The 19,645-nt window shown below is 38.1% G+C and overlaps 1 protein-coding gene across 1 annotated transcript in view; it reads left to right on the forward strand.

Annotated features, from left to right (window-relative positions):
* Positions 1–19,645, forward strand: part of DIAPH3 (diaphanous related formin 3) — a 425,390-nt gene that overhangs the window by 14,896 nt on the left and 390,849 nt on the right. Inside the window, exon 2 of the mRNA XM_087814306.1 lies at positions 11,986–12,018. Within this exon, the coding sequence (XP_087670432.1) occupies positions 11,986–12,018 (33 nt within the window). The remainder of the gene's footprint in view (positions 1–11,985; positions 12,019–19,645) is intronic.

Consider the following 19,645-nt stretch of genomic DNA (forward strand, 5'->3'; position numbering starts at 1 on the left):
CTCCTTCAGGGCAGGTGCTGTGTTTTGTAGGTCTTTATATGCCTGGCCTAGTTTGATGTCTGATTAACTTAGGTGCTCAATAACTATATCCTGCTTGGTTAATATTTCTAAAAGAAATATAAAATGTGACAACACTTTATGCATAGTGCTGGGACTGCATGTAAGAGCTGGAATTGTCCCCTTTTCCTCCACTTTGCAGATGCTAACTTTGTAAAATGCAGCCATCCTTTTGACTTATTTTCAGTGATAAACCAATTTAGAGGGTAGCGATAAAAAGTAGTCAAATAATGCAAGAACATTAATGGTGATTTAGTTAATTTCCAAATTTCTTTGCCCCCGAACAACTCAGAAAAGGCTTCATTTCCACCGTGAGTCTTTCTCCCTGGGTTTCATTACAGCAGCTGTCCCATGGAGCAGTGGGAGCCATGGAAGGGAAGGGGAATGAGCTTGGGTTTGGGAGTCACAGTGACTCAGGTTCCATTTCCAGCCTGGCCACTCACCACTCTGGAAAATTCCTTGTGTGGCACTCAATGTCCTGATCTCTAAGATGAGGATAATGGCTAATTTACAGGATTGTTGGGTGTATTAGTAATTATGGCAAGTCCTCAGTAAATGGTGGTAGTAATGGTAGTGAGGAGGGCTAGATGGTATGGGTACCTAGGAACCTGTTTTGCATCTTGGGTTATTTCTCAGTAAAGGACTATTTGGCTTAAAGGAACAGACCTCATACAGTATAGCTAGTTTAAGCTAGGAAAGAGTAATTGTAAAGACAGACAGGGGTGTGTTCCGGGATGAAGCACTGTACATGTAGATGGTCCTCACAAGAGATTGGAGCCAAGAACTGAAAGCTGGCTGCTTTTCTCATTCTCTTTTCTGGGGTCATACAGTCTTGTTTTGCTTTTCACTGGGACTTGCCCCACTATTGTATCTCAGACTACTGCAGCGTCTGCTGCTTCCATCTTCACATAACCAAGTCCAGAGCCGCACAATTCCACATATACATACATGCTCCTGGTCTATGCAAGAGCAGATCCTGATTTTCATCTCTGAATTCCAAATCCAGGTTTCTGGGAAAGTGAGCATCAGATTGGCTCTGCTTGGCTGGCTCACAAAGGATATTGAAGACTGCTGGGCCCATGCCCATAACAAAGAAGTGATAGTGTTCATGAGGCTGGTAAATCAGCAGGTGTCCGCCACATCTGCACATGTGGGTCTTTGGAGATTCCTTGATAGATTTGGTTCCAAAAGACTGAGTTCATAATACAGGCTTGTAGAGATATTAAAGATTTGGTTCCAGACTACTGAAATAAAGTGAGTTTTATGATAAGGCAGGTCATACTCTTTGCTGGTGGAAGTCTTGCCTTCAGTTTGTAAAAAACACATCTGTGAAGAACAATAAAACGAGGCATGCCTGTAGTTTACCCAATTTAGTGGTTTCTAACCTGGGTGCACATTAGCGTCACCTGGGGGAACTGTAAAAGTACTTACTGCAGGCTGGGTGTTCAAAGATGAGGGAAACATGGTCTCTGCCACATTAAAAAGAAAAAAAGACACAAACTGTAAGACAGTGATCAGTGATCCAAGGGAATTATAAACAAAAGAGCTATGGTCGGACAGATGGAATTTTTATTTCTTGATGACAGTGAAGGTTGACCCACCCTTACTATAAATTCATATGTGTAGTACCTATTCAGTCTGCTGTTTACCTCACATCTCAGCTGTCACTCTCAAGGCCCAGGCAACATGCTGGCTCTGGGATGGCAATGGGAAACTGCCACTGCTTAGAGTTCTCAGCCCCAAGAGCTGAGCCCCAAAGAAAAATGACAATACATGAGAGGCTTCAGCAGCTGAAAGAGGATGGTCCAATGTAACTGACACCCAGCAAAATAGAGCTACTGGCAAAGTGACCATGACAAAAATCCTTGCCTTCCAGCAGCCCAAGCCTGGGGGGGAGACCTGTACACATTTACATAAATCACAAATGGATTTAAGTGGATTAGAGAATGATTACAATGCTCAGGAGGAAGGAGACTTGGGGTGGCCTTGAGGAGAGTGAGGATGACTTGAACCAAGGTGGTGCCTGTGGGGATGTTAGTGGGAAGGAAGGAGACTACGGTTTATTAAAGCCACCTCACCACCAGGTGTAGTATGTTATGTACTTTACCTGGCCTCAGATAAGGCTCCTAACAAGCCTATGGGGGCAGATACTTCCTATTCTCTGGTACAGATAGGAAATTGAGGCTCATAGAAGGTTCCAGTGCTCAAGGTCACACAGCTGATCTGTATCAGAGCTGGATTCCCATCCAGGTGAGTTTAATTCTAGAACCCAGGCAATTTGCCTCTGCCCAGTAAATGCAAGCCAGTATATAAGAGAGAGACATACTCGAGGTCGGGGAGAGTTAGAGAATCTTCCTGAAGCAGGCAGCTTTTAAAAGTGAGTAGGTGGGTATGCAGGGTAACAGAAACAGCCTGAGCACAGGTATCGAGAGGGAAGGGACTGAGGCACTGAAGCAGAAACCATGGTAGGTGGATTTAACCTGGGGATTGCTACAAGGATTGGAAAGGGAAGGGCAAAAAGGAGATTCTGTCTGAGAGCGTCCCTGTGGCTAGGGCTCAGAAATCTGTGTGCCCCTCTACCATTTGTGTTTAGACCCCTGTGGGAGGACTCTTAGGGCTGACCTCAGCCTTCTGGGGGGTCTGAGGGATTATGTTGTAACTAAGCTGCTGTAATTAAAATTTCTTTCTCACTTCTCCAAACATGGTTGACTATTTCTTCCACACTCTCTGGACTAATCCTATATTTAAAAAATAGTTTTGTTAATGCAATAGAATTAACTGAGTTTGTCCAAAAATTGCCTTTGTAAGCTTTATAGTGCTTTGGGAATATTTCTCATACTTCCTAGTGAAGGACTCCTGGCAGCTTAACCAAACCAACCACTTAAAGGGCCCTGCAGGGAAAGGATTATTTGAGAACAGACCTGTTGCTTTCCTTCCCTTCCCTCTGGTGTATCTTGTATAATGTTCAGATTCCACTATTACTTACTGTTTAAGTTGATTATTCATAATGTGTTTTTATACTTAAACACTTGTGACTATTCCATTAGGAGAATAAATGCCCCTGTCCTTAAAATGGTCTGGGACGTACCTGCCGCCGCCTCCCTCTTCTCTGTTTTGTGTTGCTGTAGCTGGGCTGGCTTCCTGGATCCTTGAACACGGCAGAAGTGCTCCTTCCCCGTGGCTTTGGTTGTGGCTGTCCTTTCTCCCCAGCTACCAACTTAGTCCACTTTCAACACTGCTTAAACGCCACTTTCTCAGTCAGGCCTGTGCTGACCCCAATTACCCGCATTTAAAATTACAACCTGCAAACCCACTGGCCTTACCCTGCACTATTCATTTTTAGAAGAGCAGTCATCACCTTCTAACTTATTTGTTACGTTTATTGTCTGTTAGATGAGTTCCTTTAGGTAAGTTCTTTTAGGATAGGAATCTTTGTTTTTGTTTCCCATGTCAAGAACGTAGTAATGTTGAATAAATATTAGTTGATTGAATGTTTTAGGAATCTCATTCTGTAAGAACAAATTCTGTATTGTAACTTAGTAAATCATGGCTAAAAATTAATTGGACTTTAGTCTTAGTTCATGCTATAATGTTTGCGTGTTAATTAGCATGTATTTGAGCAAATATAATTAGCAAGTCGAGGCTCTGCTTTTCTTTCTAGTCACCATTGAATGCTCTGTTATGGTGCTTATCCCACTGCCTTGAATTATGGTTATTAACTTGTCTTGCTGTGTAGTAGAAAAAATAATTGGATTATGAACTAGGTCTTGATTGAAAAATCATGTCTTATATTTTATTTTTTGTATTTGGGATCATGTCTTCATCTGCATGAATGGGTTATCAAGTGAGTGGTTTTTACCTTAATTTTCTCAAGATGAGATAGTTTACATTTACAATAAATAAAAATGTTAGATTTCTTTTATCTCTGCCATTAAAATAAGTGTCAAAAAATACAAAAATAAAGCTAAGTCAATATTTTATGTTGCCACAGAAATTGAATTTGTGTCAGAAGGGTTTTTGCTTGTGATGTAGTGATTTGTATATTTTCCTTGAAATTAAGTCTCTAGCAGGTGACATCAATAATTCACAAAACCAAGGAGCTTTTTGAGATTGGTTAATTTATATATATATGTGAATTAGAAAACAAATGAATAATGCGCTTAATGTACTCTGACATCTGAAAATATGCATTAAAGACCCAGCCTATTAAAAAGTTTATAAATAGCATTTATTAGATGTTTTAGAGTTTCATTTTTAGTTTTCACTAGTACATACTTTTGTTTTTTGAAAAGGAGCTAATCTATATTTTCTGCCTGGTGTGAAAAGTATTATCCATAGTAATGTAAAAAGCTTTTCTCATTATAAAAATAAATTTATTCGTTCTAGACAACTGGGAAAATACAAGAGTATGTGAAAAAAATTGCTCCAAATGCCCAAATGCCACAATCCAGAAATATAAAATTAACAATGGTTTCTGTCTTATTTTTTCCATAAATGTATTAATAAAGTTAGAATTATATTGCATATGCTATTTTAAATACAACTTTTTTCATCTAACATTGTTTCGTAAGTATTTTCCTATGTCATTATAGTCCATATGGCAGGACTATAATTTATTTACAGTACTTTTATAGTCTGGGAAATTTTAGGTTGATTACAATTCTAGCTATTTAAAATAATGCTGTAGTGATACCTATTTGTATATAAACCTTTGGTTGTGTTATTTCCTAAGTATAGGTTCTAGAAGTAGATTTAGTAGGTGAAAGAATGTGAACATAGGACTTGATTGACCAATTTGTTCTCTAAAAAGGCTTAACAAGCCCCGGCCCGTTTGGCTCAGTGGTTAGAGCGTCGGCCCTCAGACTGAAGGGTCCTGGGTTCGATTCCACCCAAGGCCATATACCTCAGTTGCAGGCTCAATCCCAGGCCCCAGTTGGGGTACATGCAGGAGGCAACCAATCGGTGTGTGTCTCACTGATGTTCTCTCTCTCCTCCTCTCTGAAAAAGCAATGGGAAAATATCCCTGGGAGAGGGCAAAAAAGGCTTAAGGAAATCCACTCTCATTACGGTGATGCGAGAATGTGAACAAAAGTCCTCACATGCATGTGAGATCATGAGTAGTGCTCTATTTTTTTTTTTTTTTTAATATTTATTGATTTCAGAGAGAGGAGGGGAGAGGGAGAGAAACAGAAACGTCAATGATAAGAGTCATTGATCGGCTGCCTCCTGCACGCCCCTGGCTAGGAATCGGGCCCGCAACCCAGGTATGTGCCCTGACCCGGAATCGAACAGTGATCTCCTGGGTCCTAGGTTGATGCTCAGCCGCTGAGCCACACCCAGCCTGGCGAGTAGTGCTCTGTTAATCTCTGAGATATTCAGTCTAAATTTGCACCTTGGACAAGACATCTTGAGGCACCCTCAGAAATAATCTAGTAGTTTGGATAAGCTTCAAGTTGATTCTGGACACTCAGGGACCATTTAAAATCTACCTACAGCTAATACTTTAAATACTTTTCAGCCTTCTCCAGATGATGAAAAAGGTCTAGAACTAAACCTACTTGTAAAGCTGTTTAAAAATTTAAATGACTTTTTCCTGGGCCCATTTAAGGAGTTTTTGATCTGGTGATATAGTGAAAAGACTGGAACAGCTGAAGAGAATATCTTAAAATAGGTATTAAAGCTGTGTTACTGAACTTAGTCATTATGATTTCCCTTTAATTTTACCTCAACATCGAATGAGTTTATTGACAGAAGAAGAACACTAGGGTTCTTTTTAGAATAAAAAATGACTTGTTAGGTGCCCAGTGCCTTGATGTACAATCTAGGTGAAAGTTCCAAGTAACGATTTGATAATTGTTCTTTTTAGAGAGGTGGTTGTCTTCTAGCAGTTATGTTGCAGTCTTTTGAAAACCTTATGTTCTCTTAGAAATGAATCGTTTTACTTCTTTTCATGCTTGAATGTCCCCTGAAAGCTGATCTATCTTGATGATTCTCCTTGCCCAAGGAAGGAGTTATGGAGAAGGGAGGTCTTGATTCTTGGGTGGATGAGAGTAGAGAAGCCTTGGACAATGGAAAATGGACCGGTATTTATCTTTCTGACATAAGCGGGATTATGGTTTTGAATAAATGGACAGATTAAAAGAAGCTGGAGAGCTTTTTCTAATTCTCAACTGTACCTAACATCTCCTCTCTCACTTCTCTCTACCTAAGATTAAAAAAATGACTACATGAAGAGCCAGTAAACTTAAAAGTTTCTCTTTATGGTATCAAAGAGCCAACTCTACTCTTAATCTCTGCTAGGAAAGCTTCAGTATTATTTTTGGACCCTTCTGAGATGTTAAATCTGGAGCCCTTGAAGAATATTTTCACATCTATGTGTGTTGTGTAGTTGCCTGGGAGATGACCCTTAGAAAAACTCTGTAGGTGTGTTTAGTGTCATGGTTAGTAGTAATATCACTTTACATTTCTACCATCTTTATAATTGGTGTTCACATTAAAATAAACACAGGTATGTGGACCAGAAGTGTTATTAGGTCAAAATACATATTCATAAGTGTGTTGGTGGAAAGGAATAATCTGGACTTTTAACACAAGTGTGAGCAACGCTTTAACATATTACCATTATCCACAGATTATGATTAAGAGAAGACTGATTCTTGCTTTTTTTTCCCCTTAAGGTATAACTCTGTAGTGCCAGTAAGTAATCTGTCACTGACTCATTTTAACAAGCAAATAGTGCCATGTCATGGTTAGATATAATGAACAATCTTGGATACTTAGGGTCTAAGCATGTGCTATGAGATTGAAATACGTATTTTAGAGATAGACTAAGCATTTGAATAAATGATGCAATTGGTAATTCATCCTGGGCACCACAAATTATTTTAAGGGAAGGTGCCTGTTACTTCATATCAGTAAACCTGTCCCAACTGTACTAGCTCCCTGTCTCTTCACTTCTTTTGAAATCCTCTTGTATTTTTTTAAAAAAAATCTATCTTTATTGATTTCAGAGAGAGGAAGGGAGAGGGAAAGAAAGAGTAAGAAACATCAATGATGAGTCATTGATCGGCTACCTCCTGCACTCCCCTCACTGAGGCTGGAGCCCGCAACCTGGGCATGTGCCCTGTCTGGGAATGGGACCATGACCCCCTGAATCATAGGTTGATGCTCAACCGCCGAGCTATGCCGGCTGGGCTCTTGTATTCTTCTCTGTACTCTTCATTTAGCTCATTTCAGACACCAGTTTTAAAGTGAGTCTCATGGTGAGAAATTTGTGTGTGTTCAAGCTGAGGGAATGTTTAATGACTGGTGGCAGGGTGGCATGTGGAGCCCATTTCTCTGGGTCCTGGGTTTGCTGCTGGGCCCCTTAAAGTTGCAGGTTCTCCCCAGCCGGTGTGGCTCAATGATTGAGCATCGACCCATGAACCAGGAGGTCACAGTTCGATTCCTGGTCAGAAACATACCTGGGTTTTGGGCTCAATCCCCAGTAGGGGGTGTGCAGGAGGCAGCTGATCAATGCCTCTCTCATCATTGATGTTTCTATCTTCCTCTCCCTTTCTCTCTCTAAAATCAATAAAAAAAAAAATATTTAACCACAGCAACAACAATATCATGCAGGGTCCTAAACCCCACCTTAGATCTTCTAAATCAGAATCTTGGGAAGCCCAGGCCCTGTAACCTACTTTTAAAAAGATAATCTCGATGTGTTCTTTGTGCCCACTACCCAGCTGGTCTAGAGGGTCTAGTTTATGAAAATTGAGTCTGAGTCGAGTTCAGCTTTATTCTTATAGGGTTTCTTCTTGCTGGTAACTTCTCATAATGACCCAGTTAAAAGATGTAAATTTAATGGAATTACAACAGCTAAAAACTATTTTTAAGTATTATCATGTGTTTGGCTCTGATGACAGTGATCCACGCCTGCAGTCTCTACACCTGGTGGTGTCTGTCATGTATTTGATGACATTAGTGGACAGATCCTTTGCTCCCTGCTAGTTCAAATGTGGTAACCAATGAAAGGAAATGTAAAAATTGCTAAAAATCTTGGCTACAGTTGAGAATCCTTTTCATTCCATGTGTATTCCAGGGGTTTGTATCTTGCTTCGTGTTAATTTATTTGGTCTTTGCTACATACTCATAAACTTTTACTTGAAACTAAATGGGTATAGGTGGGACTGTTTCTTCATACCTCTTCATATTTACAGCACTTAGCACAGTGCTTTGAAAGCTCCAGATCTATTTTTGACAGCATGTACTGTCTTCAGTAAAGGTTTTGATGGGAATATAGGGATCTATGTTCTGTGTTTCTGCTCCTTTTTTTGGATCCTATGTTCTTCAGAAGAAAAAAATCTATAAAGACTTTCTCTTTCAATTCCAGAGTGCTCGTCTCGATCACTCATCCTAGGAACTGTCGACATCTACATGTGGTGTTTCTTACTTTTTAGAGAGAAAATAGAATTTGCAAGTAGAGAAACAATAGAGACAGGAAGAAGGGTGAGTTTTTGGCCCTAAAAAGTTAGGGCTAGGGCAGGAGCCCCAATGTGCTTTAATACCCCACGCTAACCAATTACCAGTGGTCCTGTGTTCAGAGCTGTTCATATTTTGATTCTATCCTCAGTTTTATTCTGTCCCATAAAGGAATAATAACATCTGGAGGATCATAGGCCAGGTAATTTAACTAAAGGTCAAAAAGTTACCTTTGTGTGACTGTTTTAATGTCTGAAACTATATGCTTTTAACTTTTTTGGGGCAAATATGACAAAAAGTTGCTTTTGGATTGTTAATATTTTAAAAAAGCATTTCTATTTAGTCAGTTTTATGTTTCTATTTCCTTTTTGGTTTGGCTATCAGCAAGTGCTTCTCCTGAACTGGATTGATGCGTGCAGTTCCCATTTTCCCTAACCAGTAGTATGGCTGGTAGCTGTAAAACAGAAATACTTCATTTTCTAAGTGTCTTAGTTAACCAGACATTTAAACAGTACCTCAAGTACCAGTATAACAGCAATACTTTTTTATAATACAGTTTTTTCTTTTTTTAATGAAAGATATCACCCTTGTAGTTTTGTACCTACAAAAGGCCAAAGCCCTATGGAATTATCTGAGGTTTTAGTCAGTCATCCACTCCCTCCACTGTCTAGAAGTCTATAATTTAAAAAGGTTGGACCTTGAGATAATGTAAACTTAATAAACTTGAATTAATATTAACATTCAGACATCACACAAAAGGATACCATTTGACCTAACCTTTACATTTTTTCAGTAAGTATTTAGTTTGTTTTTTTTTCTTTAAGTCCTATTTGAAGTGGACTGTGATTAGACAGTCCAGATTTTAGTGGAAATTACTCATGCTTAGATCTATTAAAAAATTTTTTTAGTAGTTTCTTTCAGATTGCATGTGTGTAAACAAAAAGCTATGTCATCTATTTTTCTGGAAGCTAAATCTAGCAGTCAAACTTATTCTGACTTTCATGTTTTGATACAGAAACTATTTTTATATCAGTTTTTCAGTCATTTACTCTGTTAGTATCTCTGTTAGTTCTATTATGGGGCTTTGAAATGATATCATTTCCTGCCCTTCTGGCTTCTCTTGCTGGTGGTGAGTGAGAATCAATAGGTAAGTGTTTTCCCTAAGAGAAGGAATAATTATTAGCTTCTTGCTTTTCGCTCAGACTGTTATACTCCCCACTCTTACATTGCCTGGTTCTTACTGTTTTATGTAAGCTGCCCCTGCATTATAATTCTGTTGCAATTCATATGTTCGTTTTTGTGCAAGTGTGTGTGGAATAATGTAGATATCATAACTGGGCCTGTATACGTGCCTTTGTTTTAAAAACACAAGTCAAGCATTTAACAAATTGAATCCTTTTAAAAGTCAGACCACTTAAACATATCAAAGAGCCATGCCCCCCCCCCAAATTCTTATGTGTCTTGTTATTACACGAGTTACTCTTTGTTCTTTTTCTGAAAATTGTAAGTCCAACTCTAATTTAAAAGTCTGCTCAACTTGAGGCCTTTGAGGTATATAAAAACATACTTTGATATTGACATCTCAATTTTGCATTATGTAACCTACACCCCTACTTTTTCTGTCTGGTAGTTTACTTTCTATATCTTCTGTGCAGTCTTCAGCTCATAAATCTTGCATGGGCTCTACTCTCATTTCTCTTAAAATTGTCTGTTTTCATTGTCTTTCTCTCTTTTGTAACATAAACTTTTATGGCATTTTCCTCAGGCAACTCAAATTGGGATTTTGAAATATTTCATTTGTGTAAGTAGATGTTTTCTCTTTGTTGTGGCATACTATTCTAAATAGGATTTCAGCTTTATACTTTTTTTTTTGGCCTTGCATTTTAAGCGCTAGGCCACCTAGAATGCTATTGTCAGAAGTCGGCTATATTGCTCTTGTCAGAGAGCCTTGAAATGACCCCTTTCAGGTGTGATGAGAGTTGTGGTTAGGTGATACCTTTAGTTGGAGAATGAGATGTGGTTCGCCTGATAAAAACATGCTGGAAATCTCTCTTGGCAGGAAAGCACAGACGGTAGGCAGTTAGAGGAAGGAACCTCCAGGCAGCCTTTCCACTGTTCCTTTTTCTGTGGACTTGGGGTAGAATTGGGTTTAATTCTAGTTGTGGTCTCTGGGATGAGACCAGGGCCCTAAGTGCCTCAGATTTTACAGTCTTGCCCTTGGTCACACTCTTAAGGACCTCCGTGCATACTTGTTAATTTCAAGGACTAGAGATAGTATAGATTAAAAGCAAATTCTATAGCCCAGAATTAAATACTAACCCCTTGTTAATCCCGTGTTATTATTTCTTTGTTTCTAACTTAACCGGCAGTTCAGTCTGGAGCCTAGTGGTGTGGCTAATGGCCAATAGTGTGGTCATTTATTCAGCTGTATTCTCTTTGGTGTGTACAAAGCTCATTTTGGGTCCCTGAGGTTGGTGTTTTCTCTGTACTAGAGAAGGAACATCTTGGTGAAAGACAAGAGAATCTGGGATAGTTTTACACTGTAACAGTTTTTAATCTGGATCATCATTGAGGTAGATTCATGAGCGTAAAGGTGTACTAATTGCTAACAGGTCCTTCTATACTTACAAAATAGTACATCTGATTTTCTACTTAGGAAATGCACTTGATCCCTTTTCTGCCCTGTTAATGATCTAATGCCACAATGAATAAGAGGAAGGAGAATTGGAAATCGATTCTAGCTACTGGGATACAAAATCTTTCCCGACTCTGGAATTTATAAAACTGAAGATTTCTGTTTTTTCCGTCCCTCCAAATACTTCTTTTGAGCTCCACTTTGCAGGAGACTAAAATTATTCATTTTCTAAAGTGGCCTTATGTTTGTCTAGCAAGGAAATCAGCAAAAGGGTTCTCGAAGAAGCTAGCAATGAAATTGGAAGTGTCTACTGTCACCACTAGTGATAAATGAAACTGATGTTAAAGATGCAAATACTTGTTCTAGTATTCTCTTCATTTCTAGAATTGTTTAAGTTAATTAAGCCAGCAAAGTACTTCATTATCTACTATGCTGCATGCTAATGGTAGATTTAAAGTTTCACTTTTATAATATGAACAAGTTCTGAAAATTAGATTTAAATCTTTATATCCATTGTGTTCTAAGTTCATATACTTAGTGATAATTAATAGTTACTTGGGAGACTACGGTAATTGTATCACAGTTAGGTTTCTAGTTTGGTTTACAAATATAAGAAATTTTAGGCAGTGTTTGGTACTACCACATTCAGGATAACTTTTGCCCATCTTCTCAAGAAAGTGATTAAAAGAGTATATAATGCATTTTTATTAGGCTGTCAGGAATTTAATTATATTCAACTTAGCATTGTAAAAATTTAAATGTACTCTATTAACTAAAATTTTAAATAGCTGTTATAAATTACTGATGCAATTGGTTTCTTTCATTTGCAGCATTTAAACATTAGGACATTGACAGATGACATGGTAAGATTGTTCTCAGTATTTCTTGTGAATTTAACTAACTGTGATGTTGATGGCATGCTGTGCTAACACCTTTGACATTGCTAAAAACTGCATGTTTTGGAAATGTACTATTTTTATGGTGTTAAAATAAGAGGCAGAACTGGTAAAATACATTAAATTGTTGCTTTTAAATAGGGACTAGTTGACATGTTAGTTTAAAAAATTCATTCAATTACAAGTTGTTAGTCAACCTTGAATCATTCAAATCAGCTCTCATACTTCAAAAAAGAGGTTTAAAAAAAAAACTAAAGACATGTCAGCTTTTCAGAAATATGTAGTTGCTAATTAAAATAGACCAGACTAAAATATCATGTGTGTACTTTTAAAAATTTTACTTAAAAACAGGAGAACCAAGCATCCTTAGTATACATTCTGCATGCTGAAAATAATAGACCTTCTTATAAGTAATTAACATATCATAGCACCATTACAGATTCTTGTATATTCAATCCATTATTCTGATAACTATTTCTGAATATAATTCTTGGTTAATGATAAAGGAGTAACAACAAGCAAGACCCAAATAAACAATAACACCAAAAATACGTTAGCGTGGTATAGAGGACAGAGCATTTCACTCTACTGACCAAGTTTTGAATTCAAGTTCACCTTGTATCAAATAATGAAGCAGAGCGCTTAAAACATAGTACGCACTCAGAAAATGTTTAGCACCCCTGATAATCCAAAGTACCATCGTAGACACTTGCCATCTTAGGGTAAGGTAAACATGCAAATGTGAATAAGACATAGATCTTGACATACAAATTTAAAAAATTGAATTAGTGTTATGTTTTACTCCTCTGTATTGTATCTAAGAAAAGGGTATTTGTCAACTTTTCAGGATGACATTTATTTCTCATGTAATAGTATTTAGAAAATGGTAGCAATATGGAGCAATTATGCAGATTATTTATGTAACTTCTTACCCTGTGAAGTTGATGTTGCTCTCATTTTACCGAGTGCATTGAGGCTGACAGGTTAAGTTGGTGGCTCTCTCAAGTATGGACAGCTGGCAAGTGGTGCAGATGTGACTTGAGTCTTGTTCCACTTAGCTCCGAACCTGTATGCTTAGTCTGTTGACTTAGCTTTCAAATGGCTTCTTAAGGCTGGTAATAAAACCATCTACAATTTTTTATTTTTTAATATATATTTATTGATTTCAGAGAGAGGAGGAGAGAGAGAGAGAAAAACATCAATGATAGGAGTCATTGATCAGCTGCTTCCTGCACTCCCCTCACTGGGATTGAGCCCACATCCCCAGGCATGTGCCCTGACCGGGAATCAAACCTTGATCTCCTGGATCCTAGGTCGATGCTCAAACGCTGGGCCACGCCTGGCTGGGCCATCTACAATTTTTATGTTTGAACTTTTATGAGAATATACAGTGGTATGTTTGTAACAGCCTTATTGAGCTATAATTCACATATCATATATTTCACCCATTTAAAGTTACATTTCACTGGTTTTTAGTATATTCCTAGAGCTGTGAAACCATCACCACAATTCATTTTAGAACATTTTCATCACCCAAAAAGAAACTTCATACCCTTAAGCAGTCACTCCCCAATTACCAACTTCCCTAGCCCTAGGCAATTGCCACTCTGCTTTCTGTCTATAGATTTGCCTCTTCTGGACACTTCATATAAATGGAGCCATATGATATGTAGTCTTTTGTGACTGAATTTTTTTACTTAACCAAAATATTTTCAGGGTTCATCCATGTTGAAGCATATATCAGTACTTCCTTTCTATATGATATTTTTGAGGTTTTTTCTTATTTTATGGGCACTGTATATTTCCCATTTTCACTCAGCCTGTGGCCTTGCCTTTGTTATCCCTTTGTTATATAACTCTCTCCTTGCACATTGCCAGCCCCCAATCTCTAGAAACACTCATGTTATGGAATTGCTTCAACAGGCTACTCTCGAAACCATCTTGCTGTGATTGTACATTAATAAGTGGGTTCCTCCTCAGTGAAGACTTTCTTAATCTTTCTCCACCCTGCCTTCCTTCCTCACCTCTCCTCTAATCTTTGCAACTGGACTTGGTAAGGTCAGAGCTTTTGGATTGTTGCCACAGTGCCCTGTGCATGATTTTATCAAGGCAGTATATCATCTATTATCTCTTCTTCATTAGTTTAAATCTTTTGAAGATGGAGATGATGTGTTATTAATATTTCCAGGCATGTTCTCTGGCACACGTTTAGCATTTTCTTAAGTTCTTTGTTGAAGGAGTGAAAGAATGAGTTACTGTTTTGATAATTGCGTGGTATTGTGGTTTCCTTGGATCTGGGCCTGGTTGGTCCAGGTCAGGCTTCCCAGAGATGGAGTCTTGATTTTGCACAGGGTAGAGAAGCTTTGACAAGGACTGACTATCAGTCTTTCTGACCACCTGCCTGGGTCGCTGACTGTTGCCTTGCCCCTGCCTTCACCTTAGATGCACACATGACCGTCTCTCCTGGATTGCTTGTTGACTCTCTTCACATTGCCTCATTGGCTGAACTGCTATATCCCCAGCTGTCACTGTTGTTCTCTTCTGATCTTGTGCTTTAGCCTGGTTCTTGAGTGGCCAAGGCTTGAGCCCAGGAAAGGATGGACAGATAGTCTAGTGTGGGCTTTGGACCCATTGTGGAGCTTAGAGAATAAGCATGACTCCCTTGAATAGGAGACACTGACAAGTAAAGTTTTTCTTACTCACTGTTGATTGATGCAGTGTGGAAGGAGCATTGGATTTGGAATCAAAAGACTGTCATTGAAAGACAGAATTCACTTCTTAGCTCTCTGACCTTGGCAAATGAATTACGTGTTCACTTATTTGTAAAGAATGACTAATTATACTGCCTCTGCCTTCCTTATAGGGTTTTGGTGTGTTTCACTTAAGCCTAAGTAGGTTGAACTGTTGCATTTAGTTCTGTCCCTTTTTAATGCCTTTTAAAAATATTTCCTGATGGGCAGAGAGTGGCAGTGTGATGCTTTTGCAGTTGAGGCTTACAGGGTATGTGTATTGCAGATCAAAGCAGAGCTAAGAAGGGCTGGCTAGCTGAATATTTTGAGGGCTCTTTAAATTATTTCTGGTGAGTTAGAGCTCAGGGAAGTATTGCCACTGACTGATGCTTTGATATATGCTAGCATTATGTTTTCTAATTAAAGTTTGCCACTCCCACAACATACACGTTGCACGTGTGCTTATAAAAAAAATTTGATTTCAGAGAGAGGAAGAGAGGGGAAGGGGAGAGAGAGAAACATCAATGATGAGAGACTCATTGATAGGCTGCCTCCGGCACTCCCCTCACTGAGGATCGATCCTGAAACCCCAGGCATGTGCCCTGACTGGGAATCGAACTATGATCTCTTGGATCATAGGTTGATGCGCAACTGCTGAGACTTCTTAATGTGAATAGCTTTTTTTGGGGGGGGGCAGAACTTGAGAGAAGGCATCTAAGAGTGGTGCCCACTGTGGTCATATGTATGAATAACAAGGGTTTTAGAAACATTAAATAGAAACATTCTGGGAAGTATTAATATTAAAAACCCATTTCTTTAATTTGCTTTGCTAAAGGCCTGCAAAAGTACTTCACCCTTTAAGATTATTTGAGTTACTATCAGAATTTAATTTCATAGGACACTGTTTGGTGAAAAGAATGAAGAGGTACTATAGCATTGAGGTCCGCAGGCAAAGTTAATATGTTTTAAACAGTGTTCATTCTATACATGTTTGAGCATTCACTGTGTATAAAGTGCAGTCCAAGGTGCAAAGGTAATACAAAGGTGAAAAGTCATTGCGTTTACCACCCTCCATTGTATTAGCTGGGTTGAAAAGAAAGCTTTCCTTGTAGAGATAAAAAGATTGGGAGGAGGACAGTGAGGGGAAACAAGTTTGAAAAGGTAAGCTGGAAGAAATCGTGGAAGTCACAGTACTGAATTCTCCATCTCCGTATCCACTGAATGTTTCTGCTCTCTAGGAGTTGTTTGCCTTGCTTTTTTTCTCCCTTGTCCCTCATAGACATTTGTCAGAAGTACAGTCCTCCTAATGATAACCTCTTCTTTTTGCCCGCTGACTTCAGCATTGCTATTGTAACCCCTTGTTGGCTTTCATATATTGACTGGGACCCACACTAAGAACTACATTTGATTTTGTAGCCTGACACACACACACAAATTCTCTCTCAGTTGAAACACGTTTTAAGAAACAGTATTTAACATTTCTAAGCATAATAAACTCGGATCCTTTCCCTTTCAGTCTTTTCCATTCTTTTTTACTCCATTCCATTGAAAAAAAAACCCCAAAACAAGAAGAAGAAAAAAGTGATCCAGTCCACTCTATTGATTTCATGACCCACAAACGGTTCACAGCTATAGCTAGGAAAATGGACGCTGGCCTATGTAGCAACTAGAGGAAGTTCTGAGATCTTCGTCGTTTGTCTTTCAAGGAATTTTTTCATATCTATTTTATTGAATTATGAGTTGTTTGTAATTCTTTTTTATCCTTTAAATGTAGAATCTGTGTTGATATGCCCATTTTCCAGTCCTGATATTGATAATTTGTGCTATTTCCACCCCTCTGATTAGTATGACTAGAGGTTCGTCAGTTTTACTGATCTTTTGAAAGAACCAACTTTGGTTTCAGAAATTTTCTTCATAGTTCTTTTGCTTTCATTTATTTTATCTTCATTATTTTCTTCCTCTTGCTTTATTCTGTTTCTGGTTTCTTAAGGTGGAAGCTTAAATAACTGATTTGAGGTATTTTTTTCCTAATATAGGAATTTGTATGCTATAAATTTCCCTCAGAGAGCTACTGCATCATTTTCTGAATATTTAAAATACTTTCTAATTTTCAGTGGATTTTTTCTCTTTGACCCATTGGTTATTTAGATATATGTTTAATTTTTAAATATTTGAGGAGTTTTCTGATATCTTTCTATTACTGATTTGGCATTTAATTCCCTTGGCCAGAGCATAGTTTGTGGGATTTCAGTCCTTTTCAATTTTGAATCTTGCCTTCTGTCTGAGAATGTGGTCTATGTTGGTGAATGTTCCATGTGCACTGTTTGTTAAAACTGGTCTATCAATAGTAAGTAGGTCAAGTTGGCTGATAGTGTTGTTCACATCTTCTATATCTCTGATTTTCTGCCTGCATGTTCTGACAGTTACTGAAAGAAGTGTTGAAGTCTCCATATATAATTTAGGATTTTAAAATTATCTTTTCACTTTTATTCATTTTTTGCTTCATTTTTTTGCAGCTTTCCAATCAAGTGTATATACATTTAGGGTTGTTATGAATCCTTTATTATTATGAAATGACCGTTTTTATCCTCAGTGATATTCATTAGTTTTAGTTTTTGGAAATTTACTGGAGCATAGTTTGTGGGATTTCAGTCTCCACTCTGCTTGATCCAGTTGGCTCCTTCCTGTTTAAAAAACGAAGATTTCTTGGCTCTGTGATACTTGACTATCAGTTTCATATCCCTCTGACCTTTCCTTTTGTCTCTGTTACGTGTGTTTTTCCTTTGCCTGTCAACTATTGTGATTTCTCAGGTTTCTTTCCTAAAGCCACTGTTCTCCTCTGTATGTGGTGCCTGATCTGGGCAGTCACCTTTGTCTATATCTCTGTGACCTTTTCCTCAAGGTGAGACATTAATGCATTAGCCTCTGAATACCTTCATGTGGATATTTCATCTGTACTTGAAACTCGACATGCCCCCAAATCAAACCCTTTACTTTTCTCTTACACTGATATTTATTCCTATATTATCCTAGAAGATAGCTTCGCCCCTCTGTTTCTTTCTAATTATTTCTTGAATCTATTTTCTTCTCTGAATTCCTTCTATTAGAGCACTGTTTCTTTTATCATCTCTTGTCAGGACTCACAACTTCCTATTGCTTCTCTCAAAAAGCCAACTTCGTGCACAGCAACCAGAGTGACCTGTCTAAATTGCATTTCTGACCATATTTTACCCTATTTGAAACTGCTTAATTGCACCTGTTATGTATAGATCAAGCCCAAGCTCTTTAACATGGCACATAAGGCCTCTGTGGTAGGAATCTGCTTCTCTAATTTGATACACATTTCTCAGTCAACATGCAGGAGCCTTCCAGGGAATAGAAAGATGTGAGGTAAGTTGTTAGAGATTTTACTTATAGCTGCTGATTGGAAGAAGGTGTGTGAAGTGATAGTAAAGACCATGTAATTATTAGACCATGTGCTAAGTAGTGTTCCAAATATTAGCTTTATAAGCACATTTAATATTTTGAGCAAGCCCCTGAATAGTCATTATTATTCCCATTTTTAAAGATTGAGAAATTGACGCAGAGAGATTAAGCAACTTGTTTAAAGTCATGGGGCTGCCAGGAAACTCTGGCAGATTGGCCCTAGAGAACACCATCTTTAACAAGTGAGTTATACTGCCACTTAAGTGCAGTCCCTTTCTCCGAGAGTGCCAGTGTAAAATCTCAAAGTATGTCTCATTAGTTTCTCTTTTTTTCCTTAAAGGCATCTATGTGAGACTTCTGACCTTTAAACAGACAAGGAAAAATTATATCATAGCTGTTGGTCTTAATCCTGAGAGAATTATAATTGTAAAGACATTGTAGTAAGAAGTTTCCTGTGATAAGAACTATTGTGAATATTTCTGGTGAACAAAACTGAGAAAGGTTTATCCCAAAGGAATAGTGATGTGTGTGACTGAGATGGCAACAGGTATAGGATGTGAGATTATTTAAATTGCAAGGACATGGAAAGACTGGATGGAAGCTACTTCACAGATCTAGCAACTGTGGTCTGCTCCTAGTACAGGCTTTTCTGCTTCCCCTTAAAGTTCCCCATGGGGAATGGGTCCTGGAACCACTGAGGAGTCACCTGGCCTGGGTGTGGGTTCTGGTGAGTGCTTTCAGAAACATTCATTGTTCTCTATGGGCCTTCTGACTCACTCCGTATACTTAGCTGCTACCGGAAAACTCCAGCACATTCCTGAGGGGTTTTCTGTGAGCAGGATTCACTCAAAGATGAGTTCTCCAGGTGACCGTGCCTAACAGAGCTGGGTTTTGTCTACCTGCAGACTGTTCCTATACCTAGACGTGATATGTCTTGGTGGGATATATGCTAAATCAGACATCATTCATACAAAAATAAAATAAAATGATTTTAATGAAAGAAAAGTAACTTTGATTATATGAACATGTGCCTAACTTTCAAGTCAGTTAACAAAATATAAATTAGTTTTAAAAAAGAGCTCAACTTAAAAGAATTATTTAAAATAATATCTTATTGGTCCAGTAGGATATAAAGCTTTTATACTGTAATTTAAGTTCATTTTGCGTTTTTATGAACTTACTATATTTTTTTTATAAATTAAAAACAATGGTAATATTTTCCACAAGTGTTCTGTAAAAACTATATACTCAAAATATATTATTTCTTCTGTGTAAACTAGAAATACCAGTATGGACTGGGGCAACTGAGTATATGTGGCAAAATACATCAAAACAAGTTCCATAAAATTAAAATTATTCACTAAGTCAGGTGGGCCTTTCTGAGCCCATTAATAAGAGTTAATTAAAGCTTCCTGTACTTAGATTTTCAGTAGTAACAC

The sequence above is a fragment of the Miniopterus natalensis genome, chromosome 2 (genome assembly GCF_054644295.1).
Source record: "Miniopterus natalensis isolate mMinNat1 chromosome 2, mMinNat1.hap1, whole genome shotgun sequence".
NCBI classification, from domain to species: domain Eukaryota; kingdom Metazoa; phylum Chordata; class Mammalia; order Chiroptera; family Miniopteridae; genus Miniopterus; species Miniopterus natalensis.